At 31.2% G+C, this 21,391-nt stretch overlaps 2 protein-coding genes across 3 annotated transcripts; one reads left to right on the top strand and one right to left on the bottom strand.

Moving 5' to 3' along the window:
- Positions 1 to 9,913: 9,913 nt before the first annotated feature.
- On the top strand, positions 9,914 to 13,524 carry LOC109801787 (protein WALLS ARE THIN 1). 2 transcript variants are annotated; one of them, XM_083073960.1, is made up of 6 exons: positions 9,914 to 10,023; positions 10,837 to 10,899; positions 11,061 to 11,177; positions 11,281 to 11,692; positions 12,122 to 12,273; positions 12,985 to 13,524. In XM_083073960.1, the coding sequence occupies exons 1-6, from the start codon at positions 9,929 to 9,931 to the stop codon at positions 13,172 to 13,174; spliced, it is 1,029 nt and encodes a 342-aa protein (XP_082930086.1). In that variant the 5' UTR covers positions 9,914 to 9,928; the 3' UTR covers positions 13,175 to 13,524. The 2 variants fall into 2 exon arrangements, with proteins under 2 accessions (XP_082930086.1, XP_020218501.1); XM_020362912.3 differs by lacking the exon at positions 9,914 to 10,023 and adding an exon at positions 10,381 to 10,673.
- Positions 13,525 to 16,179: 2,655 nt separating this feature from the next.
- LOC109802746 (protein NRT1/ PTR FAMILY 8.2) lies at positions 16,180 to 21,133 on the bottom strand. The gene is made up of 5 exons (XM_029272149.2): positions 21,092 to 21,133; positions 20,896 to 20,992; positions 20,546 to 20,763; positions 19,894 to 20,444; positions 16,180 to 19,802 (listed from the first exon to the last, which is right to left on the bottom strand). The coding sequence occupies exons 1-5, from the start codon at positions 21,131 to 21,133 to the stop codon at positions 18,950 to 18,952; spliced, it is 1,761 nt and encodes a 586-aa protein (XP_029127982.2). The 3' UTR covers positions 16,180 to 18,949.
- Between the last annotated feature and the right edge of the window lie 258 nt (positions 21,134 to 21,391).

The following is a 21,391-nucleotide window of genomic DNA, read 5'->3' on the forward strand; positions in this document are numbered from 1 at the left end:
TATATATATTCTTAATCATAACAGATATAATTATCACCCCAAATAATAAGAACTAAAATAGCAACAAAAAATAATTGATACCGACGTATAAGTCCTTACATATAAAGGATCTTGTATTCATGTCAAATTGTACAAAATTGTCTCTACCTATTTTTTGGTGCATAAAAGTTTTAATTATGGGAAGACACATCTCTTTGTCATTTACTACGATATATTCAAGGGAATTAAAATAAGTTAATCACTTATATTATTAGTGTAAAATTTTTTTATACTATTAATTAAATTTTTTAATTATGTCATATTACTATAAACACATTTATTTTTAATAGTAATATAATATAATTAAAAAATTAAATTAATTATTAGTGTAAAAAAAATTTACACTGACAGTATATAGGTGATTAACTCAATTAAAATTATCAAGAAAAACAAACTAAACAACATTAATGCTCTATCACATTGGCAATGACACACAATTGAGAACACATTGTTGAGAGATTTAATTACTTCGATGCCCCTTTCTTCCTTACTTCAAGCATATATATGATGGTGAATTCTTGATTTAATTGTGTGGTTAGTTGGTGAACATGACAATGAAAAAAAAAAAAAAGTGATGCATCATGAGAGCTAAAATTGTCGAGAAGGGTGAACAAACTTTGAATATCATTGATGTTGTAATGTTGGTGATGACACACGATAACATTTTGTTAGGACATTCAACTTCAATGCCTATTTTTGACATTATTTTAGGGCATCGAGGGTAAATCTCTTATTTGACCACATTACCAATTGGTTAAGTATGCTAATAAAGAAACATTAATGCATCCAAGAGAGTTAAGACTATTGAGAGGAATCAACACTCCTAATAACGACTGTTATGATGATGGTACATATACAATTAACATGTTGGAAAATTTAACCTCAATGTCCCTTTGTTATCTCTTCAAAGTATAGAGGGCAAATTCCTTATTTGATCACAACAATGATGTAAAAGAAACAATATTACGTTGTTAGAACATTTCCACAAATATTATCATTCAGACAAGAATAGTCGCACCTAAATATATTGAGGTCGAAATCTTAATTAATTGTGTTGCAACCTGTCTAACACCTCAACAAGAACAATGTTGCTTAAGAGCTCAAAAATATCAAAAGGGGCAAAAAAAGAGCCCTATTAAACATTGCTCATGCATCATCACTGGAATAAGCTACATCTCATAACTCAAATTTTTGAGCGACACTAAAATGAATGATCGACGAATCAATCACTTAGTGCAACAAAAAAATAAGTCACATAAATTTGGAAAGACATATGATCATGGTGAGCAAACTTTTTGATAATATCATTCTCCTAAGTCTAAATAAAAAATATTAATTATTTAAAATAGGAAAAAAATATTTTGATAATAATATTTCTTAATAATACAATAATGACCCTCAAAATTACGTGCAATAACATCACTAAAATTACTATGCATTTTCCCGCATTTTTTTTTGTTACGAAAATAACACCTTAGTGATAATGTGTCACTTCTACCACATGTATTTTCAAGCTAAAATTAAAAATTAATTTATAATTTTATATTTTTATAATCCATCTTTTACATTATTTATATTACTTTTTCATTATTTATTTGAAACATTTTACTATTTCTATTCTTAGTTTAAACTTAAATCGTTTTTCAATCTTTCTCTAACTGTATACAGAGAAGTGTGAATATAAATTATTATTTTTTTAAAACAATGTCTGTTTTCACCTAATGATAAGATTTTTTTAACTAAATTAAAAATTTAAAAAAAAATAGTTAATTTAGTTAAAAGTATTAAATTTGGTAATAATTTAAATTATTTTTAACATCTCTTAAATTAATTTTTTCTATTTTTATTTAATTATTTCTCACCTAATTAATTAATGTTGGAAGAAAGATACTTTTGTGTCTATTTATTTTCTTTAATGTTAATAAAATATTTTTATATCTAATTAATTTTAAGTATTTATTATTTTTTATCTAAAAAGTTATTAATTAAATAAAAATATTTTTAAAAAATAGAATTAATGTAACTAATGATAAAAAGAGAAAAAAAATATAGAGAGAGAGAGTTACAAAAAAAATAGTATAGTTATATAACAGTGTCGATTTATACCGAGTGAAAAACCAGTGATAGAGAGGGAGAAGGTTGGGAAAAGGGATTTTTGTCCAGATTGACATCAAAGACTAGAGTGATTTCAATTCCTTCCGTAATCATCACGAAAGATTGTGTGGTCAAAAAGGTGCGGTTGGAAATAATTAGCTCCAAAACACCCCACATTATGTTTTAGATTATGGACTTATTACACACGCAACTTAATTCCAAGTTTTAACGTGGAGGCCCTATCTAATCGGAACCACAATCCACTTTCCTAACATGCACATTTTTCTGTTAACACGAAATTTTAAATACGTAAATAAAAAATAATAACTAATTACTTTTTCACACATATTTTTAACACAAAAAATTAAACACATCTTAAGAACAAGTTTAATGGACGTCTTTTACTCAATATTACTTGGCATGATTTTTCAAAAAGGTACAACTAGGCATGGCAACGGCAACGGGGCGGGGGTAGGTTTTACGTTCCCCGCCCCCAGTCCCGTAAATTTAAATTGCTCCTGCCCCGTTCTCATATCCGCCGGGAGTAAAATCTAAGAGTCTCTATCCTTATTTTTAGCGAGATTTAGGTTTTCCCACCTCACTCCCGCTCCGCTCTTATTTTTTATTTATTTATAAATAAATATGAACAATTTTAAAAAATAAAAGAAAAGTAAAATAATATAAATTTTTATATATAAATATTTTTAATTTTGGTTTATGTATATATAAAAATAATTTTTTAATTATATTATTAAGCAAGGCGGAGGCGGAGGCGGGTGTGAGACAGGGGCGAGGGCAGAGTGAGTATTAACATCCTCGTTCCTGCCCCGCTTCCGATTTTATTAATCAGGAAAAATTTGAACTTGATAAACACAAGTTTTTTTTGTCTAAATTAGAATAAATTCGAGCAAGTACCCGCAGAGATTGATTAGATTGTCATGCCTAGACATAACTTTAACTTTAGTTCTTTATAGAAGCAACTTTATATAATTAAAACTGGACTGCATATATTTTTTTAATAGATGTTGTTAGTGGGAAAGCCTGAAAGTGAAAGAGAAAAACACCGTATTCCGGATGAAGATGGCTTAACCTTTTTCGCGCAAAACTCCAAAACTTAAAAGGCAATAAAGGAAATCACGTGGATTTTTTTTTTTTTTTTTTTAAGTTGCGACCATCAATTGTGATAAATATATGAACCAAAGCAGGCTGAGGGAGGGATATTCCTAAAGTATAAGGGTATTTCTAGTAGATTTTAAGGGGTAAAATCATTTTATTATTAGCGATAGCTGGAATAGTGTTAGTGATAATGAGAATTATGGAGATAATTATGGTTTGAAATTTAAGTGTGAAAGAAAGAGTTTTACATTATATAAAGTTCATCTATCAATGTAATGTTAAGTTTTTTTTTTTTTTTTTAATGTGGTATGAAGTTTATTTGTTTAATTTGGTCATTCATTAATGATGTCCTTTCTTATATTTTACTTTAGGAATGACAAAACAGGTCATAACTTGCTAGATTAGCCTGTTACTTGTCAAAAATGTCATATTAGTCGAGTCATATGTGTTAAGTTTATTATTTTTAATGTTAAGTTTAATTAAGTCATATGTTATTATAACTTATTATACAATAAATTTGTTATACATTTAATTTATTTTATTATATGTAATTTAAAATTTATTGTATAGTAAATCAAACAAAATTTATTCTAATTTAATATTTATTATTATACAATTGAGCAAAATATGCTAAAAAAAGTATACTCAAAATATATACGCAAATTTCTTTCCCCCCACACTTTTCTCCTATTTTTATAATTTTTTTTGGCATACTAACTCATTGATCCTTTATCTCACCGTTAAGTAGGACGAACTAAGATATCCAACCCATCTTTTGCTTAGTTGGTTAAGTTGGATTTGATCTAAACAAATCAAACTGACCTGATTTGTTATCCTTATCTCACTCTATCTACAATTAAGTGAGAAATTTGTGTTTCACCAATCAAAAATTATTTTTGGTGTAAGCAAATATAAGAGACATACCCTTTATATTTTATATGAGAGTGAGAGATTAATTTCAACTTTTAGAACAAATTTAATGATTTAGATTCAAATGTTAAAAAAAATTTATTATCATCCTATTGCTTCTATTATTATTGTCACAATTACTTGATATAAATATTTGCTATTTTTTTTTTATGAGAATACTTTCTATTTCTTTGTTATGGAAATAATTTCTTCTACTTCTAGTTCAACCCTAGCTTTCAACAATCGTTACTTGTTTGAATTTCCAAAGCCAACATATTCGCATTTTTGAGTGGGTCATGAACCTATAAATCGAATATCCTTTAATTCACAGATAAAATTTTTCGATCTATGATACAGCACATACTTCTCTAATATGTCTATATGATCAATATGGTTGAGACACAACCTTTGCTACAAATTACAATTGATGTTTCCTTTTAGGCTCTTCTGCTGAGCATTCCCTTTCAAATCTCTATCCACCTACAAAGGTTCAATGTTTGTGCCACTACTTTTATGCATCCATCCCAAAAAAAAAAAAAAAAAAAAAAGACATCAGGCAGATTTTGCATCGTCGATTTTTTTACTATACACATGTCCCAATATTAACTATTGTGGACCATTCTATAGGTAACAATTTAAGAAATGTTAAAAAGAAAAAAATATTCTACACTTGTATTCTTTAATTACATACTTAAATTTAATTTATAATTTATATGTATAGTTATAACTAAAATTATTATTTTTATTTCTATAATTATCAGACTTAGAGACAAAAAATTATACCCACTAGTTAAAAGTGAATAAAAATATCTTTGGTAGGGTAATATTTTCATAGCATTGACCTGCCACGAACCAGTGATGTCTGAATGAGAGATACCCTGTGTGAGTCTGATTAAAAATGAAGCTAGGTAGCTAGTAAGGTGTACTATCCAAGACTAGTCGAAGATGTTAAACTTTGCATGCAATGCAAATGAGATTAGAGATAGAATCCAATCTCTATCAGAACAACTAAAAATCCCCATTGAATATGACTATACATAAGTGACCAATATGACCAAAATAAAGTGCACATGCTAATCAGTGGGAACTAAGCAATGAATGCAACCGTGGAAAGCACATCAAGTTTGGTTCTCGTTGCGTCAAAGCTCACGCCTTTCAACATCATGTATGTTCCGGCATGGGGAGGAATAGCGTCCCTTCCATGAATTCAACTGGCAATTGATTTTATTCCATTTTCGATTCCCCCTTTTTCAACATTTTAATCATCGCTGTTTACCATTCCCTCATAAAAACTTCTTAAACCGCCCAACATCTCCCTGCAATTTACAGTCAATGGATATTATGTGTTTTGTATAACATTATTATTACCTTCTAATAATGTTTATTAATTAATGGGAGGCATGCACCATCTCTTTCATTATTAACTTGGCATAAACTAAAGCTCATCTGCAAACAATGTTAACCTTACTCGATTTTCATTATTTACATTTTTAATCATATATTCTCATCCCTTTAATTTATATATGTTACATTCTTAAACAAATTTGATTTTACCAAGTCTTTGATTACCTTGAAATGAAACAAATATCATATAAGGTGATTAACAGATATCGATCCAAGTATTTAGCACTATGGAAAGAGTGTGTTAAGAATGATGTATTTAAAAGTGTGTTGCTTTTTTTTTTATAAAGTTTATGAACATGGTCCACTGGGATAGTAATTAATACACTATAATACGTCATTATTAACAAACTCTTACTTCACTAAAAATTATTGAAGTGGAAGAAATGGTCATTATTAAATAGGGAGTGAAACTCAATAAAATTTATAATTTTTAATAAATTTTAATTATATAATAAAAGAAATGTGTCAAAAAAGTATTCAATGGTTCCTTTTCAATTTTTATTTATTTTAGTAAAATTTTTGTTTCTATTTCTTTATTATTTTAAAAAAAAAATTCAACTATACTATTACATCTTATCTAATTTTTAATTAATCTATACATTCACAGCTTATATACACTACAATGAAATGGACTTTTAGTAACATTTAATATGACTTTTAATGGCAATAAAAATTGTTACAAAATCTTTTACCAGTATTTCACACATTAGTCATTGTATGCAGTGTTGCTAAAACATTTACCGGCAATTATTCTATATGCTGGTAAAAACCCTCATAATGATTGGGAAAAATATATAACTTTTTGTGTTATTTATTACTGACATTTAAAATTGTCGCTAAAAGTTTAAGAAAAGATTTATAATACCCTTTAATTATTTTATTTCTATTCGATGTAGGACTTATAAGATGAGTACAAATACTTTTTAGTTACTTTATTTCTAATTGATGTGAGACTTAAAAGATAAAAGTTATCTTCGAAGTATATATTTTTTAATTTTTTTAATTATCTTATCTCCTAAATAGTACCAACTTAGAATAATAAGTTATAAGTCTAACTCAACTTTATAAAACATACTTGTAAGGTGAGAGTTATCGTTCACTTATATACTTTTTAATTATTTTATTTCTAGTCGATGTGGGACTTAAATTTTTTCTAACAAATAGTTGTCGCTAATAATAAATTTTGAAGTGATGTAAATACATTTTTAATTAGTGACCATTATATAATAGTCATTAATATTTTATTAAATAATAAAATAAAGACAATTAATTTATTATCATTAAATAATTATCAATAATACTAAATTTTGTTGTAGTGATATAAAAATCTTGAGCTACTATTGTGAAAGCTAATACATAAAAATCTTAAGCTAGTATAATATGAAATTAATCTATACATACAGCTTATATATAAAAATCTTAGGGTACTATTGTGAAAGCTAATACATAAAAATCTTAAGCTACTATAATGAAAGAGCGGAGACAGGATACTCCTATCATTTCTCTTTACTACTGTGCTCAATAATATAAGACATGTTGAGTGTTGTACATTTTGTAATTTCAACCACTTTTGTAATGAGCGTTGTATTTTTTTGGTTTGAAACATGCCGCCAGCTAAATTTGCTTGCATTTGTGGCACCCTGCTAATTAACACTCATAATACTAACTTTAGAAGTTAATTACACGATAATATGGTTAATCCAACCCTTCTTTTTTCGTTGACTCATAATTGAATAATAATATACAAAAAATGGCATAGTGCAATGACACGTTGCAAGATTAGCGTATGGTAGCACCGGATGACTGTGCATAAAGGATATGGACCACAACTGTTGGCTTCTAATTTGCCACTTGTATTCAGTGCACATGCAATGTTGGCGTCACTCTTTAAAAATCAACAACCCTTGCAAGTTACATTTTTGTGTGCGCACGCTGTGAATCCTTGCAAATAACATGCACACACATGAGCCTAATTCCATAAATCATTTAGCGTGTTTGAAAGGGATGATTGAGATGGAATTAGAAGAGAAGGGGATAATTTACATATAATAATTGAAAAGAGAAAAATTATTTTGGAGAAAAAAGAAATGGGTGGAGGAGTGGCTATAGAGAGAAGGTGGTGAAAAATGGAGTGATAGGAATGGATGTAGGAGGTGATGTGAAGATTGTGTCGTGCAGAGAGAATCTGAGTTTAGCTGTCAGGTGTGTACTTAAAGGGTAGGAAGTTCGTGGAAACGCAATTAAGAGCCCAACTGGCTTGGTCAGGGTGGTATCCGACCGGGTCATGCAGGTCGGGTCAGACCCAGTCTTGTTCTTGGTCTTAATTTTCTCCACCCAGCTTTTGTCATAACTCATAATGCAATGCAATTACTAGTATAGCATGGCTGTCAGATACAATCCCTCTATTTTTTATTTTATTTTATGTTTCAAAGATCAGATGGCGTCAGGTCACAGGTGGTCAAAGGAGACTCCAAATTACTAACATCACATCTGCTCCTTTGAATTAGTGTGTTGGTTTAAGCATTTCTAAAATTAATTTTATCCAATTGCTTTTTTGTTCAGATTTATTTATTATTATTTTTTGGTTAAAACAAGAATAATTATGTTTTTATTTAAAAGTATGTTAGCAGTAATAATTAGTATATAATTTTTATTTAATATCAGAAGCAAATTAAAGTTATTTCTCCTTCAAATCAATTTTAGTTTCGGAATCGAATTCTTTATGTCGAATCCAAACAGACATTGTATTTGGTTCCCTGTCCAAATTCCAAATAAACGTGGATCAAAGATATGAAATTTTGAAGCAATGTGAAGTAGTTTCTACGTACTCTAACTTCAGAAGTAAAGCAGATCTCAACTAAGATGACGCTTAATAGTGTGTTTAGATACTTCCAATCATCAATTTTTAAGCCTCAAAATGATGGTGAAAAGTTTAAAAAGTTGAAGCAAATATTTATTACTTTAGCCTTTCATGTAATTTTGTAATTTATTTTTAGTGTGATTGGTTCACTTGTCTATGTTATTTTTTACGTTTAACCAAAAATTAATAATTATAATTTTTACATTTTTTTTTGATAAATTAATGTGATTCTCTGTTTTCTAACGTGTTTTTTAACATATACTTTATAGTAGAATTAAAAGCACATGTACAGAAAAAAAAAATTAAAAGTTAATCTAAACACACTAAATTTACATTTACATCTATGTTGAATGATACAATTACATTGAAACATCACCTAACGAGATTTTAAAGAAATATTTAGAGAATTGATTATGAATTTTGATTTTGAGTTAGCAATTTTAGATAGTTTGCAGATGCTTACTAATAATATTAAAAAAAACTTTAAAATAAAAACATCTAAATATATATTACTTTATTTCGAAATCAATTTTGAAAATTCTTACCTGATCGCTATAAATAAATTGACATGTTTCCCTTGTTCTAAAAGTTAACTATACACTCGTTCAACAATTTCAAGATACTCTTTATTATGAATTGAAATAATTATAAAATATGCTAAATAATCTTTTTTCATTTTTTATTTACCTCATTCATAATCTAATAAGAAAAATAAGTTATACACTAGTTTTACATTGTTCTTTAATCATAAATCATTATGGATGATAATCTCATCGTCTTTTATAATAAATAACTACGTATAGTCATACTAACTATAAATTGTAATTGATTGTCAATATAAAAGTCCTTCACACTTCCATATATACCATTAGTGTTATTTTTTAATTAAAAATAAAGTTTCACTTAATTAATAATGTATAATAAGATATTTCATCAAATATTTATATTTATTATTAAAGCAAAACTTTAATTCTAATTAGAGAATACAACATCAATATTTATAGTTTTGCATGTAAGTTTTATCTATTTAAAATTAAAATTAAACTGTTGTGATGGTTACAAAATATATAAATATATATTAGAAACATGGTGTTAAGAGAAATTACGTTGCTAATATATATTTTTCACTACTCATGTTATCCCATCCAGGCTTAATTTCCCCCCTTGCCCTCCCCTTGTAATTTTTGAAGGGTGAGAGGAAGGAGGGGGCGGCATTATGTCTGATAAAAGCTTAGGGGGATGATTTGAGCAACCAATCCGCATATTATGCTAACTTTTGGAGTGGGAACACTTCCTTTTGAATATAGTGGAGGTAGTAGCTGCAACATATATTTATACATATGCTACGGCTTGGTGAATTTTATAATGTGAGTGAGTAGCAGAAAAAAGAAGCTAAAGTATACTTTAGGGACTGGTCATGGTATAATAATAAAATACTATATACTCTGTAATAACTTATTATTGAGTAGAGGGTGGGGTTTAGGCTTTGATGGGGGATGAGAAAGCATGGGACATCCACCACTCCACTCGTGCGCGCTATCTATCAATGGCGGCTCACCCTTTGCACAACTATCATCATTATTGGCATGGTGTTGGTGTTGGTATCAAACCCCAGCGTACCCTTTTAATTAGTACTAATCACTCTTTCAATTAAATTTCCCTTCCTCTCTCTCTCTCATAATTTCTCAAAAACACACCTGACCTGACACCCTGATCACTTTTTTTTTATTTATATTTTTTTTGAATTTGAAGGGATCGAAGTGCGGTGGGGGTTGTCTTGTCAGCGAAGGAGGGTGGAATGGAATAGAGGAAAGAAAAGAAAAGAATGTGGGAGACAAGCAAAAACATTTGAAGGGTACCAACAGTTGACACAACGCCTTTTTAGGGTGATTGTGGGTCATACCCTATTGCATTACTTGTACACTCCCACTCTCTCTTCACTATATTTATATCCTACCTCTTCCATCTCCTCCTCACCACTTTCCTCACCCCTTTCAATTATTCGGTTACCTAATTGATTGCATTCTTCAATGGCTGATTCAGCCTCAGCCTCTTCCGGGAGAATGTGGTGCTCCATCCCCGAACGGCTTCAGCTGCATGCGGCCATGTTGGCCCTGCAGTTTGGCTATGCCGGCTTCCATGTCGTCTCAAGAGCTGCCCTTAACATGGGCATTAGCAAACTCGTTTTCCCAGTCTACCGCAACATCATTGCTTTTCTCCTTCTAGTTCCCTTTGCATACTTCTTGGAAAAGTTAGTTAGTGCTAGCTACCTCCTCTAACCATAACTAATCAAATTAATTAATCCCATTTATTTCCTTATACACATGTGTTTAATATATAAAAGGATATATAAAAAAATTCTGTAATTGAATCTTTCCTGTCTCTCTCAGCACCAGTTTGTTTCTTTTGTCCAGGAAGGAGAGGCCTGCCATTACTTTAAACTTCCTCTTACAGTTCTTTCTTCTGGCGCTTGTCGGGTATGTAATTTGTTTACATCACGAGGTGATTGAAAAGAAAAGGAAAAAAGCAAGGGAAAAAACACTGTTTTCTTTTTCCTTTTTTTAAGAAAAAGTTAGAAGAAATTGAGCACCATGCTAGCTGGCGGGTCATTTAATTATTAATATTTTGCATTACACAGGATTACTGCAAACCAAGGTTTCTACTTGCTTGGCTTGGACAACACATCCCCAACCTTTGCATCAGCAATTCAGAACTCTGTCCCAGCCATTACATTTCTCATGGCAGCCATACTGAGGCAAGCCCTTAATTAATTGTTCAGTTGTTGCACCATGCATGCCTAATTGCCTACATGTGGCTATGTATATTTACACGTAGATGAAATAAAATTGAATTTTCAGGATAGAGCAAGTGAGGCTGAACCGAAAGGATGGGATAGCAAAGGTGGCGGGAACAATATTCTGTGTTGCTGGGGCAACGGTGATCACACTATACAAGGGTCCAACAATTTATAGCCCGAGTCCACATCTAAACAGCCCAGTAATTGAGTTTGGCACACTCTCACTGGGAGATGCAAAGGGCAAGAACTGGACCCTTGGTTGCCTCTACCTCATAGGGCATTGCTTGTCTTGGTCTGGTTGGCTTGTGTTGCAAACACCTGTACTCAAGAAGTACCCAGCTCGCCTTTCTGTCACTTCCTATACATGCTTCTTTGGACTCATCCAATTCCTAGTCATTGCTCTTATTGTTGAAAGAGATGCTCAGGCTTGGATTTTCCACTCTGGTGGAGAAGTATTCACAATTTTCTATGCGGTCAGTAACATACCTACCTACTCATTCTACTACATGCATGTGCTTTCATTCTCCCAACAATATATGTAATTTTAATTTGGCCTCTCATTTTTTTAACCAACTTCACTACTTTTAGTTTTATATTAATTTTTGAGTAAAACCTAAAGCGCGTAAAGAATTATTAATATGCAAAAGCCCCGGCCTAATTTCATAGAAACTTAACAAAGTTGGTACTTGGTCGCTTTATAATAAAGTTCAATTAAATTTTGTACAATAAAGAATTTCTCTATAGTTGTCTGTATGTGTTTGAGTTATGAGATGATTAATGGTATGTATTATTGGATGTGTTTATGCAATAATTGTGGAGATATGATGGTGGGTGCGTGTGCGTGTGTATATTATCATATATGATATATATTTTAATGTTATAAACTTGGAAATACATTGCAGGGAGTGGTGGCATCCGGAATTGCCTTCGCTGTACAGATATGGTGCATTCACAGAGGTGGCCCTGTGTTCGTTGCCGTGTATCAACCTGTTCAAACTCTTGTTGTCGCTATTATGGCTTCACTTGCTTTAGGCGAAGAGTTCTACTTGGGCGGGTTCGTGGTCCTATCTTACTTAACCTCTTCATTTTCATATTTTAGTCGTTTAAAATAATCACCTAAGTTCATACCATTTGCCTTTTAATTCTTAAAACACATAAAATATTTTAAGAAACTTGTTCATTTCACATGTTAGAACGGGTGCATATATATATATATAGCTTAAAGTTCATACCACCATTTGCCTTTTGATTTCTTTTAATTACTTTGATCATTCACATGCTTTACATATGATATAATAATTCTTATTTTATTTTAAAGTGTATTTTTAAAATGTGTACTTAAAATTGACAAATAAAAATTATTATATATAATGTTACACATGATTTTTTTTATTTTATTTTTTTATATCGGAATAATGGAATTGAAACTAATAATATTGAGTATGAAATGACGACCACTTGGAAAACGACAATGAAACCCACTAAACAACAAGTGAGCTAGAGCTAAGGCAAGGTTGAACCTTGTGTGAGAACTGACTCAACAGAGAAAAGGCTAAGAAACCCGAATGAACAACTTTTGATGATTCCGCGTTCTAGAGGGTTAAAAAAGTTTTAAGAATTTTTGTAAGATGTTGAATATGGAAGGTGCCGTGTCTCTTTTCTTTTCTCTTTTGTGCATATACTTTATAACAAACAAAAAAAAAAAAAAAGTTGGGTCCAATTTTGATTGATAATGGCTTTGTGGGTCGTATTTTTGATGGTATAGGATCATTGGAGCAGTTTTGATAGTTGTGGGACTGTACTTTGTCTTGTGGGGTAAAAACGAAGAACAGAAATTTGCAAAGGAACAGGTTGCAATTACGACCACCCCAGAGCATAGCAGCATCAGATCCTCAAGCCATGCCAAAACATCACTCACTCAGCCTCTTCTCCCTTCTTCCACGGAGAATGTGTGATGAAGAAAACCATGACTTCAAGCTGGGGCAGCATTTTCTCAGAGAGAAAGGGCAAAAGAAAAAGAAGAAAATGATCGATACCAGTTATACATTATTACTACTTTATATCAGGAAGCTGCTTGTGTGTGTACGAAGGGGTTTTCATCTTTCTTTCTTTCTTTCTTTTGGTTAATTCACATGCTTTCTTACTAGGACTTTTAGAATGAGTTTTTTTTTTTTTTTTTTTTTTTAAATGGGAATGATTACCATGATGGATGTCACGTAAAAGCGGGCTTCGAGACTGCAATCCCATATGCTTTATATGTTAATTAATGGTTTGATTTACAAAAGGAGATTATTAATTTAAGCTATATATATACTATATGGTCACTGTCTCAAAGGTAATGCTAGAAATCATCATGACATAGACGGAAAGGTAAGAGAGACCTACATATTTAATTTCTCGGACTCACGACCTTGTTTCAAAAGTTGGCCAAGCATGAAGATTTTGATAAGCCAGCCATAATAGTCACCCTCAAACCGAATCATCATTTCGGTCGGGTTTAATCGATATCTTCAATTTCTCATCATTACGCAAGTTTGGCAACACGATTACATGGTGAGGTGCATGCTGGCATTATCCCAAGCACAAATAACTAAAACCACTTTAAAAGGATCTGCAAATATAGAAGCAATGGCCGACCGTGCATGATTATTTTTTAGCAAGTTAATTAGAATTTATCATTATGATGTTGAGCAACTTTATATACGAGATAATATTTATTCATATATTTATAATATTAAAAATTTTATATATACTTTTAAAAATATAAATATATATTATAATTATTTTTTATAAATTTTTATATTTATGATTATAATTAAAATTAAAAATAAATTAGGTTAGATTATATTATATTATAATTTAATAAGTTTGTATTTAACTTTTTTTAAAATAAATATTTTAAGTATGACTTATTTATTTATTATAGACATTTTTTTAAATATTTAATTAGAATTACAATTTTAAAGACTTACTTTATAATAATTTAACACTAATAAAAATATAAAAATAAATGTTAAATTTTATAAAAATAAAATTTTATTTATTTATGATATAAATATGTTTTTAATATTTAATATAAAATTTTAGATGATAATTTATTTTAAAATATAATTTATAATAAAAATTCTAAATAAAATATAAAATTTTTAATATTTCTTATTTAATTTTTTTAATCAATGTATATAATAAATAAAAAACACACAAGATAATCATGTATACTATAAATTTTATTTTATCGAAAATTTATTTTTTAATTTATTATATTATATATGTAAGCATTAATATATATATATATATATATATATATTATAATTAAAATTTTAAAAAAAATAATTCGTTATTAAGAAGTATTCTTTATTTTGTACAAGAATTAATTTTCTTTGAAAATTTGACAGACATTAAATAAATAATCATCTTTTTTAAATTTATATTTTATATATACGATAATTTATATATATATATATTATTAAAATATAATTTTTATTTTTAAATATATATATATTTAATGAAAAAATATGTATATATGAAATGATAGTGAGGAGAGTGTCCCATTATATTACAAGTGCAAGTGCATTGGTCTTTGGACATGTGCTTATTAAGTTCAGAAATAGATAATTAAGTTTGCATTAATTTGATATATAATTACAACAATCGTCTCTATTATGTCGATACCATGCATATAAGAAGACATTGAAACCTGACAAGTAGCTAAAGGCAAGGAATTATACATAATGGGGTTTAGAAGATAGATCCGTGAGGCTAGAAGCCAACATGTCATCGTTAATTATTGTAAAGACACAGGCAAATTGACAAAGTTCAACGCATATTTAACTTGCAGATCCCCAGGCAAGAATATATAGGGTATGAATCATTAGGATATCCATGATCATATATATCGAGCTAATTCCCTTTCTTTGAAAGTTTACTTTATTGACTTTATCATTTATCCGTCCATGCTTTTCCTTTCCTCACCAAGCAAACGCATCCCTTTACTTTATGTCCTTATCGATTCGATCAAATATATTTTCATGCCAATAATGTATTTCTTTTGACCAAACTCAATAAATTAGCTAGATACTTTGTTTAGTTAATTACTAGCGGAGAAAATAAATTTTGTAACTATTCGATTCTTCAAAAGGATTTTTTTTTTTTTGTTGAAAATGTCTTGTTTAGTTAACTTTACAGTTAATATTTGAATTACTATTCTTTTATAAAAATTAAAATAAATGATCGTTAGAAAGTACATTGGATTAAAATATGGAAGAGATCTCCATCATTGAACAGATCTTTGTATATATCAATGAATGAATAAATCAACTAAATACAAATGCATTTGAAACTATAATTCAAAATCTTTAAACATTAGATAGATGAGCCTTCTTACATATATTTATTGCTCAATTATTTACTTTTACTTAATGTAATACTTTTTTATTCATATTTATTACCTAATAAGGACAATCTCAATGAATCAAATATGTTAATTACTTTATTAAAAGATGAGATGTTAACAAAATTTTATAATAAAATAATTAGATAGCAACGTAGATATTTTAATTTTAATATAAAGTCTTACTTTCAAAAGTAATTTGGAATGAAAAAAATAAACAATTGATACTAATTAAATTAGAGCAATAACTTTTATAAAAAAAATTTATTTCTTTCTTGTTTGATTTGTTGAGGGACTAGACCTCCTCAAAGAGGATGAATATATGTAAAGTATGTAATTCTCTCTCTACATAAGCTTTCATATTTAAGGTTAAAATTTAAATATTGAACATCTTAGTTAAAGGATATAAGTTACTACCATTTGTACTAACCAACATTAATATATCTATCTCTCTCTCTCTCTCTCTCTATATATATATATATATATATATATATATATATATATATATGTATGTATGTATGTTGATGTACATGTTATTTTATCCTTAAATCACCTTTGAAACACTCTTTCTCTTCCACTATTCTTTTTAATATTTACTAGTAGGGAGAAGAGGCCCTTCATACCTTTTAATATTTAAAAATTAAAATAAAATAAAAAAGAGATAAATTGAATGAGTGGTTATGGATGTTTACTCAAAAAACATGATCAATTGTTTCATTTTTTTTTCTTAGCAAATGAGACATAATGGTTCACTATAAGTGGAGACAAAAAATAATTATATACAATGGATTCCCTTTATAATACACATAGATTTAGCTTTTATTCTTCTTCTCTATTTCTCATATAAATTTTATTCATCAAAGTTCTCGTACTCTTTAACTAATCATCTACTTTATATATTATTTTTATTTATTTATTTTTAAAATTTTGAAAAATGGACTCTTTTTCTCAATCAATGATGATAAAAAGACATCCCAATTCCTTAGTGTGTGTTTGGATACTAATTTGAAAATTACATTTAACAAAAAAAATACACATTTCAATGTAGAAAAAGTAAAAGTTTGTGGTTGTAACTTTGTTTTTTTTTTTAACTCTAGTTGAGTTTAACTCAATTGTTTTCCAAACACACTTTTTAACTCTAGCTTACTTGATATCAATACTTAGGTGATGGAACCTCTAATGAAGAAGGATGACTGAATTCTTCATTGTAGCTCCTTGAATCCACTTGATCCTTCCTTGATGTGCTCCAATGGATTTTGACCGAACAAGATGAGTGAAAGAAGAAGGAATAGGCGTGTTGAGCCTCCTTGAGAAGGAGATACAAGCAAATGCGCTACTCCACAAGGAAGGATTTCTTGTTGAAAGTGCTTAAGGAGAATGATTCTCCAAATGGACCTTTCAGAGAGAAAGGAGAGAGTTATGAAAATTAGAATTCTCATATACACAAAAGTGACCAAATACAAGAAGGAAAGAGCCTTATATAGATCTCGATATGACTTCTAGGAGAAGTTAAGCTAACCATGGGTCAAAAGTGAACCATGGTGGCTTAACTAGCATGTGGTGTGCCAAATTTGAATTCAAAATTCAAATTTGATACGTGAACCAAGGCTCCCACTTGTGATCCCATGTGCAACTAGATTTAGGAGTTTGAATCTTGTATTTGAATGTCATGTGGTGAACATTTGCAATTGAATTTGGTAGCCCATGTGCGTCTAACCACATGATCGGTCACATGACTACCAAATCAAATTTAAATGTGTATCCATGGTTCAAATAACAACTATCAATTCCTAAGGCCCATCAAATAACTCATCTATTCTACTTGGCCCAATAAATACAAGGCCCATAAAGTCTAATGAAGGCCCAAAATACAAGACCTAAAATACAAGCTCAAACAAGACTCACACTCCTATACTATTAGGCCCAAAATTCATAAGAAGTATTGGGTTTTAAGTAATAGCCTAACTCAAGAGGAACTTAAGTTCACTAACCTCAGCACAGGTTCAATCCTCTTGCATTATACTAGTCATGGCCTTAATGGTGGATATCTTGGTTATGCCTCTATCATCATTAGGTATTTGATAGAAACAACTTACACTACAAGAAAAATGCTAATTTTCGACGGGTAAAATCCGTCGGAAACAAGTATAATCTGTCGAAAATTGAGGATTTTTGACGCATGTAAATCTGTCGAAAAAAAGAGCGTTGGAAAAAAAAATCTGTCGAAAATAATTTATTCCATCGATAATTTCTGACGAATATTTTCATCGAAAATAACAAAATTGATTTCCTATAAAAAATTTGTCAAAAATATTTGAATTTTATTTTTTTATAAATTTATTAATGTAACCAATTGACATTATTTTCATATGTTTAACAATATATATAGATTGATAGAAGCTTTATCAAAATAAATTTAAAAGACAACACTAATGTTTATATATAATAATATATAATCCAACACTAACATATGTTAAACAATTCATAATTCAAACATCATATATAGTTAATTCAAATAGATTAATATTTTTCTAATGCTAACTAATAATCATCATAATTAGGAGAGTCTACTTGATTTTTTCCTTGGTCATCTTCTTCTTTGTTGTTGATGTTGTTCCCCATTTTGTTGATCTAGGTTGACATTTTGTTGTTGACTAATATTTTGAATGACGTTTTGTGCTTTTGTGGGTAAGAATTGCAAAACAATTGATTGAAACTGTTGCAATTGATGAATAACCACATCATTTTCTGTAAGTCATTGTTTCAATTGAACAATGTCTTCTGTGTCATGTGAATTGTTATAAGATGCTTTCCTTTTAAGTTTGAGGCAACTGTTATGTGTATCTTTTAAATCACAAGCAAGGTCTCCAGCTCTATATAATTGCCCCTTAGTGATCATGCCACCAATTGCGCATCAGACCAACACTTAGACCTAATTGCAAGTCGTAGGAATAATGTTTGCTGCGAATTTTAAAATTCGCATGAAAAATTGCATGTAACAAAAAAAAAAATAGTAGTGCTACTTGACGGGTTAATCGTGTAATTGAAAAATTAAAGACCCAAACTTATCCTTCAAACAGAAAATGGGCTAAAATAATGGCCCAAGAATTGCTGTTAACAGGCAAATAATTGATTATTGATATATAGTGCGTCTTATGATAGTGATTTGGAACTTATGATATTAATTTATTTAAGAAAAAGATCTCCACTTATAAAGACGATACGGTCATCTCTGCGGATCTTGAACAATCAAGATTTAGTAAATTACGATGATCCATTGCATAATTTGTCAAGAATTGAGAGATTGCAAATCAAAATAAAATGAAAGAATAAATGACGATCAGAAAACGGTACTTGGTAATTCTCGTTGGTGGTTCCCTGTGTCTGGCTGAGTGAATTCAACCATGGCCTCATCCATCACAAGTGCTCCTTTCCCTCTGTGACAATACGCCACCGCCAAGTAAACCAAGAAATTAACGACATTGATGGCCGTCAACACCCAATAAAAGTAGTCCAACCTACTCTCAGCAAGATGGTTCCTCAACCACCCTTTGCCTTGTCCACCACTCGCACCCTCAATGATCTTCACCAGCGCACTGCTCAACCAGCTTCCAATCCCAATCTCACACAAAAACATCGCACTGCTAATGCTCCTCGTCCCATCCGTCGCTTCATCGTAGAAGAACTCCAGCTGTCCCACATAGGTGAAAACTTCAGCAGCACCCATCAGAAAGAACTGAGGAAGCAACCAGAACACGCTCATCCTCACCGACTCCTGCGCGCGTCTTTTGTTTTCGACCAACGCAGCCGAAGCCATGGCGAAGATCGAGACCAATAGCCCCACTCCCATTCGTTGCAACGACGTGATGCCGCGCTGGTGCCCGGTGAGGCTGCGTAGAAAGGGCACCGCCAGTTTCTCGTAGATGGGTACCAGCACGAGGGTGATGGCGCTGAACACGGGGACAGAACCTGTGGGGATTTTGAAGCCCCCGAGTGTTCGCTCCATGATTCTGGCTTGGCTTAGGAAGAACGTTGAGAGCTGAGCGTAGGACACGGAGAGAGCGATGGTGGAAGCCCACACCGGAAGGACTCGAATGAAGGATTTGAATTCTTCTACTTGTGTCACCGTGCATGTACGCCATCGATTGCTTTTCTCCTCAGCGTTCGTCATAACTGCTGCTTTGTCAAAAAACCTGCACAAAGACACTCTCTCTGGTCGTTAGTCGCAGATCCCACATCGACTTAATAACCGCACATTCTTAAGAGCCATATAATTATAAAAACCTGTATTGTGCGGTGTGAGGAAGCTTGCGAGCGCCCGGAATATCTGAGTGCGTGGTTTGGACCTCGTAGAGGCGAGTTTCCTTGACACCGTTTAGATGATTCCTGAGGGAGGCTACTATAACCTGAAGAAACCTAGTGAAAGGGCTTCCCAATGGCTTTTTGAAACGGTAATACTTGACACCAGCAAGTAGGATAAGGATAGAACAGATGGTGGCAGCAGCGGGTATTCCAAAACCCCAACCAAACCCTGCGACGTCTTGTATGTAAACGAGTAGCGTGATTCCAAGGATGGCACCCATGTTGATGGCCAAGAAGAACCAGTTGAAGAAACCGAACTTCATCTGGACTTCTTTCTCATCTCCCTCGTCAAATTGGTCACCCCCAAAGGACGACACACAAGGCTTTATTCCACCCGTGCCCAAAGCAATGAGGGCAAGTGCACCGTAGAGGAACGCGGTTTGGCCTTGGCTTGCCACTTTGCATGGCCAAACAGTGCATTTAAGAGGGCGTAACGTGTCCAGTGAAGCCGAAAGTGTAAGCATAATCATCCCCTACACCATTCACCTCATATATACACAATCATGAATAAACAATTGTGTTTACGTATATATAATATTACCAAGTTACACATGCCAAATATATATAATATTACCACAGCATAAACGGCAGAGAAAAGAAGGATGGTGGTGAAGCGACCCAAGTAAGCATCAGCTAGAAACGCTCCAAGGAGGGTAAGCACATAAGCAGCACCAACCCAATCTGTGACGTGGGTAGCAGCGTCTGGAAGCGATTGATGCATTTCAGAAACCAAGTAAGCCACCATGTTCACTGCAATTGCAAAGAACGCCAACCTCTCTGCCACCTCGTTCACTGCACCACAGGTAATTAATTAATTAACATCAGTAAAAGTAAAATGGGAATTAAGACATGCATTCATGAAAAATAATAATAATAATAATAATAATTAATGTATGCGTGATGTATAATTATCTATAACATTACCTATGATAAAGGGGGATGCTTTCCATCCTCCAGTTGTTCGCTTGTCAGCAATCCTACCATGCACATTCACGCAACCGTTGCTCACCAATTCCATCTCCTGTTTCAAAAATTAAAAATGCATATAGTCATATGATTAACTCTGTAAATAGTAATAACTTGTATATTGTATGAGTTCAAGTTAACAAATATCAATTGCCTTGTCATCTAGGTCGATAGGAGCATTAGAAGGAGTCTCCATGAAATTGAATAGTTAGTGAGAGGAAACGTAACACCGATTTTGCATTTTATATGGCATTTGGATGAGAGTCTGTATTGTTTATTGATTTGCGCCTGTAACATATGCAGGCGGCAGAAGCTTAGTCTTGAATTTTATGGCTAACAAATGGAAGAGCCACATACATCAGGTTATAAAATGATACTCAAACTGCCACCTAATAATAAATTTTGAACTTCATATTATAATTTATACTTGAAGAGTGATAAAAACAAAACACTT

This window comes from Cajanus cajan, chromosome 4 (assembly GCF_000230855.2).
Source record: "Cajanus cajan strain Asha chromosome 4, NIPB_CcT2T_4, whole genome shotgun sequence".
NCBI classification, from domain to species: Eukaryota; Viridiplantae; Streptophyta; class Magnoliopsida; order Fabales; family Fabaceae; genus Cajanus; species Cajanus cajan.